Genomic DNA, 11,583 nt, shown 5'->3' with positions numbered 1-11,583 from the left:
CAATTCAATTAATTTTGGGCAATTCGGTCATTTAATTAGTAGCAGAGTTCAGATCCATCTGATGTGTTTGCTCCTAACAATGACTGGTAAAGCCTTTATTACTAGAATGTAGTCTTAATAACTAGGAAAATATAGAATAATAACGCATCAAGTCAAATTTGATGGCACTTTTTGAATTTGTTGTCAAATTTGAATAGCTGTGATTTCTAGCCTTTACACACACACACACACACACACACACACACACACACAAACACGAACACACACACACACACACACACACACATACACACATACACTATTAAAATTATAATTCAATCTTTCAGTTACGTAAGTCCAGTACCAACGTCTTTCCTCCAGTTATTTAAAATAATCAGCGTATGATGCACTATGAATAAATCACTTGCAACATCTTTACTTATCTCCCCTGTTAAATACATGTATAATACACACTTCACAGGTTTGAAGTGCCTACTAACCTCATGTCTATACTCCTGTGCCGTACTCGACATATTCCCATGATTGACTCTAACACTGTGCATTGGCCACACTAGCCATGCTGAAGTTCAGGCAAAAGCGAAAGCTGAGGGAAAGGTACACCATCCTGGTTAAGGTGAGCGATCCAGATTAAATGTCGTAAACTAAAATGATCGTCTCATTTCCAAAATGACACCCAGAAGCTATAGCCTGTTGCAATGGACTAAAAATCGCAACAATTTAATTTACAGGGAAAATAATAAAAGTCACACATTACTTCAGATTCATCCTTCCCCACTCTTCAATTTACAAAAGTCTGTTTATTCTTTATAATATAGTAATATTTCTGTATGTTCCAGAACGCATAAGCATATTTGGTAAACAAGGTAAGAAAGGACAGTTATATAAAGTATACATGTTTTTTCAGCATATGATCATAGTAATAAAACATAGTACAGATCACAATTAGAGAATACATATCCAGTTTTACATAAAATATTACAAGAATATTGTTTGTGTATACGCAGACAAAAGAGATATAACATGTAAGTTCCAGTCCATATTTAGATAAGAAAATGTACAAGTTATCACATGTCATGCGAGCTTATAATTTAAAATAGAAAATCGTGTAATTTTAGCACAAGTGTTTCTTCACGGTAAATGATGACAGCCAAAAAAGTTGCAGGATAAAAATTTATTAAAATTCTTGACTAAGGTTTCGGTATGTATAAATATACCTTCACCAGAAGTAAAAAAATCTAGAATTACATCTTGCAATGGAGATTAATAAAAAAAATTGTGCCCAGGGTGTCCTCAATAGTTAATCTCCATTGCAGGATGTAATTTTTGATTTTTTACTTCTGATAAAGGTATATTTATACATACCTAAACCTTGGTCAAGAATTTTAACAGATCTTTATCCTGCAACTGTTTTGGCTGTCATCGATTACCGTGAAGAATTTCAACAGTTGCTGTTTCAGCCATGTTTAAAATCTTGAAACAAGTGTTTCTGTCTTTAGTTTGTTCATAATATTAAATACTTGTATCGACGTCGAATGTATAACTAAAAACAAACTGCAGGAAAAAGAAATATTAGTACACCTGGAAAGACGATTTCCATTTTAATCTGACATCTGCTACCTGGTCGTTCTCCAACGGATAGCGTAATGTAATCGCAAAGCTACCAGAGCGCCATCTATGTCTACCCTTTAATAGGGAATGTTCACAGACACAGGACTCAGCTTGGTACAGACGTGTGAAAAAAAAACTGGCAACCGTGCCACGCAGATGCACTTGTGCTTCCTACAACCAAGTGAGCTAGTTTCAAAGGCGTCAAATTGTGGCCTTCCGAGAGGTGGGATATCCCTTTCGGACAATGGCCTCACGAGTTGGACGTGCTGCATCACTTGTGCAGCGATGCTGGTTGCAGTGGTCACGTGACCATTCTCACACTTGTAGACGAGGTTTGTGCCACCCGCGCAGCATATTTGCCCGTCAGGATCGTCCAATTATAAGGGCAGCTATCACACCACAGCTTGTGAGCTCAGACGTGTCGGTACGAAATGTTGTGAACCAATTATTAGCAGTGGGACTATGGCCGAGAACACTTCTAGCCCATCTTCCACTGACGCCACAGCATCGGCGTAAAGAGCTCGTCCGCAGCCGTCAGAGGACCACTTGGCAGATGGAACGGTGCACCGTGGTCTTCATCAGTGAAAGCTGTTACTGCCTGCACGCAAGCAATGGTCGTTTGGGCATACAACGTAGACCTGGTAGAGTGTATTCGTTCTAAACACACTGGCTCCACTCCAGGCCTTGCAGTCTAGGATGCGATAAGCTACAACTCTCAAACACCTTGAGTGCTTCCGGAGGGGACGCAGTACATGCAGAATGTTATTAGACCCATTTTTCTGTTGTTCTTGCAACAGGGAGGTGATGTGTTGTTCTAACAGGATAAAGCTCACCCAAACACTGCCCGTGAAACTCAAAGTGCTATGCAAGACGTGGAACAACTTCGCTGGCCATCACGATCTTCTAACTTGTCTCCAACGGGGGACGTGTGGGATATGACGGGACGCGAAGTTACTCATGCTTCTCGTCAACCAACAACTCTTACAAAACTACCTGAATAGTTCGAGCAGGCAGTGCATACCATATCCCAGGACAGTATTCACCATCTGTACGATAGACGGGAAAGCAGAGTCAGTGCCTACATTACCACCATCAGAGGCTACACCACATACTATTATAGGTTTTCCATCATGGGTCGATACCAGGCACCTAAGAACCTCTTGTGCAATTGATCTGTAAATGTAATCATTTCGTAACTCCATATGCAATGTTTCGACAGTAAATTTTGAGTGAATTGCAAACCTTTGAAAGTGTGTATTAACTTTTTTCCCAGCAGTCTGTTTCAGCTACTCATATATAACTGGTTAAACTATATTGAAAACTCGTTAAACTATATTGAAAACATATAGGCATCTGTATTATGTTTCAGAATAGCGCAATACACATTAAAAGAAAAATGTTAAATGAGTCCGCTATGAAGGAAGCTTACAATCACGTAATAAACGGAAAATTTATGAGAACCATAGTCAAGATCGAATGATAAAATGAAACAAAACTTATTTTACACTATGCTCTGCTCTGCACAATATTTTTCTCCACACTTTCACTGTGGTGGCTATGAAGATATCAACTTCACTGGTGAGTAGCTACGATGTGTGTCTTTCACATGTTATTACGGCATCGTCGTGTGTTTTGGGGTGTGTCAGCAGCGCACCTGTTGACTCGCCCTGGGGTGGTAGAGCAGGCACACGTGTTGTGGACAGGGGCTGGACTCGAAGCCTTCACTGCACCTTGCTGTCCACTGGTCCTGCGGGAAGGCAGCACTGCAGTACGAACGCGACTGCCTCCCACATGTGTTGATGTTCGGTTCTTTCGTGTCGGCCTTAACAAGAAGCCTACACTCTGTGCGTGCAAACATCAAGTCGCACGGTTGCTCTCTTGCATACCGTTCCACCGAATCTGATTTACCTTGTAGGAGACTTTTGCAGCTGTCCCGAAAGTACACTAGAACAGCTGCTGCCAGTTCGCCACACACCCTTCAGTCGCTTCTGTTGTGGTCTGAGGAAGCTAAGACCACAGACCTGGACGTTGGCCCAATTTTCACTATGGACGTCACTAACAGCTGTGGTATTTGACTCCGATGTCTGGCTGACCCTCTCGCATCCCCGCCATGGCCCATACATTGAAAATGTGTCACTCGAAGTTTCTTAGAACTTTCACACATATTGACAGAATGTAAGATGCAATGGCTTCCTACTACCCGTTGTTTATGAAGCTTAAACTCTTGTAAAGGTACCACTTATTTTAAAAATTGAAGTTTCAGTAAATATCTTTTATCACCCTAGTCTTGGCTCCAAGCACTTTCTTTTTCATTGCACTGCTAGATCACGACAAGTCCAATCTCTTTTTTTTTTTTTGCAAAACTAGCATTGCTACATGCCTAAACTGTCAACATTGGGAACTCAGCACTGTTAAGTCACTGTCTTCGGATTCGTTGAATAAATAAAGTTTTATAACACATCACTATGCCTTAGTTATCCCACCGTACCACTAAAAGAGTTAATTGGTCTTCCACTTTCCTTCTGATTCTTTTCATTCAATAACACAGTTTGTGTCTTTGTTCTTCGGAACACATTTGACGTCACTGCAAATAAAGTGCGTAGGTTTGCTGTCACCTTCTGTCTTTTTGTTTACTTGTTTTTATGTGAAAAACCTCCTTCTCTTTCAACTATCTTTCTGATACTTTCTATATGTTCACTTCCACAGCTTTTGTTCGTTTTTACATACACCAACCCCTACGGTGTTTGAATTCTCCATCCTTTTATTCTGTACAGTCTTTTGTTCACTGCAGCTTTTTGACTTGGGGCATTTTTCTTTTTCCTCCAGGCGAGATGACTTACTCTTCAGATAACGGGATCTACCACTTGGTCTTATGTCGCATTTTTCCACTTCCGCAACTAGTTTGTTGCTGCTGCTTCAGTTTATTCGCTCCAAGACAACCTGGTTGCTGCAATACTTCTCGTACTGTGTTATGGGGTTCATTACCAATAGCATCTCAGCTGGTGGAATGGTGAAGAACATTACTTTTTCTTCAGATTTCGTAATAAAAACGCACCAATACCTTTGATATGTTTGACAATACACTCTGCAAAACATTTTAATCGTTTTCCATCACCCATTCCACTGTGTTTTATATGGTCCGGTACCTCGAGACAAGTAACTACTGTATGAAATTTCTTTCCAGTTCAGACTTCCACTCCTTATTGACAAACTGTAAACCATTATCAGTTATTAATATTTTCAGTAGGCACACGTTCTTAAAAGTATGCTTCTCCAGTTTGTCTACAATCATCTTTGCGGCTGCTCTTTGTAGTGGGTAGGGTCGAACATACTTGCTCTGTGTACTGCACTACATGTTCGATTGCTGCTCTTTCCTTAGGTTCCTTCTGTAGGGCCGTGTGAATGTCCCCTTCATACTTGACTGCCATTGTCTTTGTTTTCTGGCAGGTTCAAAATGGCTCTGAGCACTATGGGACTTAACATCTATGGTCATCAGTCCCCTGGAACTTAGAACTACTTAAACCTAACTAACCTAAGGACATCACACAACACCCAGTCATCACGAGGCAGAGGAAATCCCTGACCCCGCCGGGAATCGAACCCGGGAACCCGGGCGTGGGAAGCGAGAACGCTACCGCACGACCACGAGCTGTGGACTTTCTGGCAAGTCTCTTGTATAATTAAAACCTGCCTTTCATATTTGGTCGTGTTGTTCAAGATAGAATAAATCTCAAGGTATCTGCACACTTTTGTGTCCCAAAATGCACATTACTAGCGAGTGCTTACCACACACTTTGTCCACCTAGGGTTCAGATATGCATAACTTCCACTCGTTTTGGATTGGATCTATTCTCCTGCGTGAAGCACAACTGTTTCAGGTTACAGGTCCTTGGCTGTTCTTCTGCTGCACACTTATACTTCCTCTTCACCAATTTTCTACCACGTGGTGTTTCTTAGTACCTACCTTGTGCTTCTCTCGTATTCTACACTACACAAAGTGTTAACAGGGTCACTGGTCTTCTCTATGAACACTATACCTTCTCTCTTCACACTGAGCAGCATCTGGGACAATGCATCAGGTAATGTATACTGTCGACCCAGTTCAAACTGTGTTTGGAATACGTCTTCCTGTTTTACTAAGGTTCATCAGTTTAGCCGATTGTGTCACAATACTGGTAGAAACCTTAATTCCATTTGGTCTACAAACATTTTTGCTTTTCTGCGACCCACATAGCATCGAAACTTGGTAAATCCATGTAATGCAGCTAAGGCTTTCTTTTTGGGAATGGAGTATTTCTTTTTTGCTGGTAAAAGTTATTGTTCTCCGGTGTCCTCCTGTGTCATCCTCTTCTTGATATAGATGCACACCAGGACCAAATTTGCTGCTGCCACACCTCATACAAAAAATTTGAGACACATCTGGGAGTTCCAAAATACTTGGCTTTTTTAAATAAGATAAGTAGGGCTTGGTTGTTTATCACCTGTTAAAACTGCAGTTAAAACCAAAAGGTTTTAGAAAATCACATAACTGCTTACTATATGTCGGTCTCAGAACTTCGCTTGTGGCATCCAGTTATTTAAGATCTAATGTTATCCACTTAACTGTAGTGGTATGGTCCAGTAATTTTGTCTCCTTCCTATCAAATTGGGATATGGATGAATTGCGACTCTTTCAGATCTTTCCTGCACCGAACATGTAACCCAAAGATGTGACAAATACTGCTGTCAAAATATTCAAATCAGAATGTAACGTGGGGTACTTGGGGCATTTATCATTATGCGGGAATGATGGGTGGCGTCTTGATGCTTCCCTTAATTTTACGTGGTGCTAAACTGCTGTCATAACGAAGGCGATAAAGATTTCTGCTCTCCTAAATTTTGTAGCAAATTTTGGAGATTAATTTGTCGGTCTCCTACTGGTTCGGATATCTGGTTAGTTTTCTATGCGTCTGTTACCAATCTTAACGTTTTGGCTGCCACAAAGATTGGGCTGTCATATCAGCTGCGTGATGTTTCAATAATTCTTAAAGACAACTTTCTTCCTAGGTCTATTTCAACTGCTTGAGGTGTACAACACAATTTCATGTAAAAATGCTGGTGGGATTTGTAATTAATCTTATGCAGTGGTCCTTTTATAACATCAAGTTCATTAGGAAAAACCTTACTGTTCTTCATTATCATGTTCGTCATCCACTGTGCTACCTCTGGGCCCAATCTTTCCGTCACTCCTACATTTCGTTGTACTTCTTGTTCATAAAATCATTCTTTTCGCACTATTTTGTTAATAACAATATTGTCCACATTCTATTATTGTTTCTTCTGTGTCTTTAAATTCTCCATACGTTAAGCAGCAGCGTTTTATGACCTACGTCATCTTTTACAAGCTTTACCTTGAAACTGTTGTTGTGTGATTCTTCTCTGTCCCACAATCTCACCTCATTTCCAACGGAATCCAGTTCCACCTTGTGTTCATCCATCGAGTCAGAACAGGTGGCATTCGATATTTTGGTGAGTTATCACTCGTGCCATCACTTCATATTTCCTTCCCTCTATCGAAATCTCCAGCACCACTTGGTTTTTTTATTGGTTTACCTACACTGCTGATAATATGGCATACATTAAACACAACACTAGATAAGTTCCGTACCACACATTTGAGGTGCAATAAATGATGGAACTATCTCAGATTCGAAATGTCTTTTCCTTGCAGAACTCCTTTTCTTCTTCGTTGAGTTCTTCTGTCAAAATGTTCGCTGACGCAGGTCTGTCCCCTGTGAATCAGTTACGGATCTGATAGTAATCTAAGTATTCCTGGTTCCTGAATATCTCTCTGCTGTTTTCGTACCCCATTCTATGCACGTCATCATCATCTTCTTCTTCTCCTTTTGGCGTGAAGTATCCCCTCTCATTACGTCTTAAGCTTCCAGGCCGTCACGCCAGGCGCTAAGCAGGTCATGTCTCCCATTTCTCACTGTTCCAGCTGTCACAAAACTTCGGGCAGTCACCAGCTTGTCTGTACTCTTATCGCTCTCCTTGGCACCCATTTTCATGGCAATTATCGATCCTTGCATGGTGGACTCTACTACTTCCCTGCCAGATCCCTTCTTCATCCATTTGCACTAATATTCCGCGTGCCTGTTCGGCCGAGAGTATAATCGTACCTATCAGTCTGTTTCGAACATGATACGGTAGGCGGCGTATCACCCAATTTACAACCAAGCTTTCCTCGAATGGATTTTCTAAATACCGATTCTGTTCTAGTTCCTTGTCGAGAAAGTTCGTAAAATTTCCATCCTCTTTACTGTTATACGGTCGATGAGTAATTGATTTTATTATTCCTTTTTGTTTGCTCCGCGACCAGTACTTCGCGAGGAAGGCATCTTCAAATTCCTTATAAGTCACTCCATCCTTCTCTAGTTGTTCTCCCCAGGTGGCTGCCTCTCCTTCTAAGAAATTCAACACGTAACAAATCTTTTGTGCTTCAGGCCACGTATCGGGCATGATACTTTTGAAACTTTGTATGAATTTGACTGGGTGTAATCGCCCCTTCGGGTTGAATTTGTTGAGTGGACTACTTTTCGTAAAGTCCATCTGTGAATCGCATGTTGTTGCTATGTTTACATTTCTCTGTCCAGGTCCTTCCTTTTGTTCGTATTCACTGGCTGCTATAATTTCCTTGGTCTTGCTTTCTATTGTTTCATGAGAACTTTCCCGTCTTTCTACCTTGGCGTCATTTGCTCTGCATGTTTCCCCTATTTTTGATGCTATTTCTTCTACCCTTTTCTCTATATCATTTAAGTGTGCGTTTAATTTAATTTGCTCCTTGGTATTTGCTGTTACTTGCGTTACTACTTGTGAAAGTCTCTCGTTTTGCTCTTGCGTAATATGCTCGACCTTTTCTACACATTTATCATGATTGTTACACGTGGCGCCCCACTGATCTATTAACTCTTGTTTTAGTTCCTTGAAAATGCGTTCCTGATTTTTTTCTAGTCGCTCTTCTTGTTTTCTTAATGCGTCTAAAAACATTTCTATGTCCGTTTGTCTTGCTTCACCGGCCTCACATGGCGCACCCGCTCTTTCTTTAGCTTTTTCTTCCTTTACTCCTAACTTTTTCCTATGTACATGTTGATCTGCCGTACTGCAATCCTCTACTTGAAAGTTTTCTTCGCCTGTTCTACTGTTTTCCAAAATACTAGAATCCTTCAGTTGATCGTTATTGTCTGTCTTCAACTCGCACAGCTCATACTTGTCAGCCATTACAAATTTCAACACTACCTGTTTTCCCGTGTCACTTATGTGCGTGTTTAATTTAATCTGTTCTATGGTATTTGCTGTTATTTGCATTTCTACTTGTGAAACTCTCTCCTTTTGCTTTTGCTTGTGTGTAAGCTCGACGTTTTCCAAATATTTCTCGAGCTTGTTGAATGTTGTGGCCCATTCATCTACTAATTCTTGTTTTAATTCTTTGAACATGCATTCTTGATTATTTGCTAATCGCTCTTCTTGTTTCCTTAACGCCTCTAAAATCATTTCCATGTTCGTTTGTCTCCACGTTCCAGCCTCAGACGCTGCTTCCCCTTTTTCTATCTCTTCTCCTTCCTTTACTGCCAGTGTTTTCATGTGTATACTCGGATCTAGTGAACTACGGTTCTCTTCTTGGAAGATGTCTCCCAAGGATTCCTCGCTTGTTCTACTGTTTTCCGTAAATCTTGACCCCTTTGAAATGTCTTCAAAGTCGGTCTCTAGCCCGCACAACTGATCGTCTTTTTTACCAGCAATTTCGCTTTCCTCTTCGGTATTGTCAGCCATTATAAAATTTCAACACTACCAAAACCAAATTACGTTACACAGAATATATCACGTTGAAACATCCAAATCCCTGATACTGCGACTGATAACAGTTTCTAGCTCGGCTTCCCCATTAACAAGTTCTATGTGTAATGTAGCAATGCTAGCTGCAACTACACCAAAAGTGCTTTGCTTAGAGCGACACTTACTTTTTGTCGAATTTGAGAACGTAGCTCGGTGTGAAGCTTAGTTACTGGCTAGGTATCTTGGGTATTGCTCCTCTTCGGCTGCTTGTGAATTACTGGTCCGATATTGGCTGCACGAGGTGGACTTCATGTTGAGTGATTGTCCACTCGGCTTGCATGGTCGCACTGTGATCTGGCACAGATGAATCCAATGAAAGGTGTGTCATGAATGTCGCACTATTTTTAATTTAAAAGAATTTTAGCTATTTACCCTGTTTTCTGTTTTTATTTATTGCTTTTTCGCTGAAGAACAGTCTTGTCGCAATAAGTCGCTTGTAAGCAGTCTATTAATAACTGTTATTATTATTTAATGAATTTTTGGGAAGTAGACTTATTAATTGCTAGCAGAATTTACACCCACTGGTCGTCTTGGCTTCCGACAACTACAGTTTACGTTTAACGACACTGTTGGAATTTATTATCAAATCTCAGTCGCTCTTACACGCACGATGATCACAATTCTCTGTTTTATACACTTAAATACATTGCCAGTTAAAACGTACCCAATTATCTGAAATAATCCGCTAAAGATACATCCCACGTAAATGACTCACCATACTGTTCCATCCCTTTCGTGCTACCACTTGCGGGGCGCCTGTACTTGGTGACAAACTCCGCACTGTTCATTCCATGCCCATCGTTGGCAGTAGCTGTAACTTTCAAAGAGGACCGTTGGGGGAAGAAATGATTCACTACCCTGGCTCAGGTGAAGTCCTGTAACTCTTCGGTGCTTTCAGTGAGTGTAGAAATGATATGAGCAAATCTTATCATTGGTATCCTTTCACCATTAGCTTTAATTCTACTCTTGAGCTCTTGAAAATGGAAAAAAAGTCCACGTAGAAAATACGATGACAAACAGATGTCATATAGCCATATATGAGCTAAATGTGGATAACACATAGGATGAAGACAAATGCATTCCGTCGGCAGAGAAATCTGAAAAGATAAACAGACGTAGCTTATCATTAAGGAAATAATAGAGGCAAAACACTGTAAGGATTTTGGTTGATATTAGCAGTACATCACGAACAGGCAGGCCGAGTAAAATATAAATGGATTTACCGGGGAGATCAGAGGGATACGGCCCTATAAAGTGAGTGAACGTGCTGTAGAGGCAGAGAGCTCCGATATAGTGTCCTTGATGGAACGATCCTGTGTAGAGATCGGTGTTTGCAGCCACAGAAGACGGGGCGAGCGTTCCACGGCGGGATCAGCAACGAAAGGGAAAAGAGCACAAAAGGGGTCGTCAATTCCCGAAAGCAGGACAATCGCGGAAAAAGTTGCGTAGCGAATGACACAGGCGGGACGAGAAGAGCAGAGGCGGCGAATGACTAAGCTGCTGACAAAAGGACGCGGCGGCGGCGGCAGAGACAGTGATTTCGCTTTGTGGCCGTGTTTACGGCGTGGCGCTGGTATCGTGTTGCGCATGCGCCCTGCGACGCTCGCGTTCAATATGGGTCGCGCTTCAGCGGCTCGTACACGCCTACGAGGCGGAGCGACGTTCGACTGTCTACGACAACTGCCGGGTTACATTAGCGTTTCCACGGCTAGACGTAATTTCGCTGCAAATGACTAGAGTTGCGCTCTACCAACTCTGCGCTTCGGTAGTTTTGGTACAATATGTAAATATTACGACCCAACCACAACATGTGTGTGTGTGAACTGTGCAACGAAGCCTGTGAACCACATCACATAGAACTGTGCAGTAAAAGAGTAAACTCGATAAATGAATGTGCAAAAATGTAAATGTAAATGTAAGATGTTAAGCAAAGTAACTGTATATGGCTATTTGGCTGCAATTTTATTAAATAAAATAAATGACGTAGTAAATGGTAGGATCACCGTAGTATTCGTAGCACTGGCAGAAAAGAAACACAAATGAATGTGTGAGAGAAACTTGAAGCGGACGACTTCTGTTTGTTTTTTTTGTTTGTTTGCT

General features: G+C 41.2%; 1 protein-coding gene across 1 annotated transcript; it reads right to left on the bottom strand.

Moving 5' to 3' along the window:
• Positions 1-3,250: 3,250 nt before the first annotated feature.
• Positions 3,251-10,975, bottom strand: LOC126355705 (golgin subfamily A member 6-like protein 6). The gene is made up of 3 exons (XM_050006074.1): positions 10,707-10,975; positions 7,973-10,580; positions 3,251-3,536 (listed from the first exon to the last, which is right to left on the bottom strand). Exons 2-3 carry the CDS (start codon positions 9,418-9,420, stop codon positions 3,251-3,253), a joined length of 1,734 nt encoding a protein of 577 aa, XP_049862031.1. The 5' UTR covers positions 9,421-10,580; positions 10,707-10,975.
• Positions 10,976-11,583: the final 608 nt, after the last annotated feature.

The sequence above is a fragment of the Schistocerca gregaria genome, chromosome 3 (genome assembly GCF_023897955.1).
Source record: "Schistocerca gregaria isolate iqSchGreg1 chromosome 3, iqSchGreg1.2, whole genome shotgun sequence".
Lineage (NCBI taxonomy): Eukaryota > Metazoa > Arthropoda > Insecta > Orthoptera > Acrididae > Schistocerca > Schistocerca gregaria.
The sequence above is the reverse complement of the archived record's forward strand: the minus strand, read 5'-3'. Positions and strand labels throughout refer to the sequence as shown.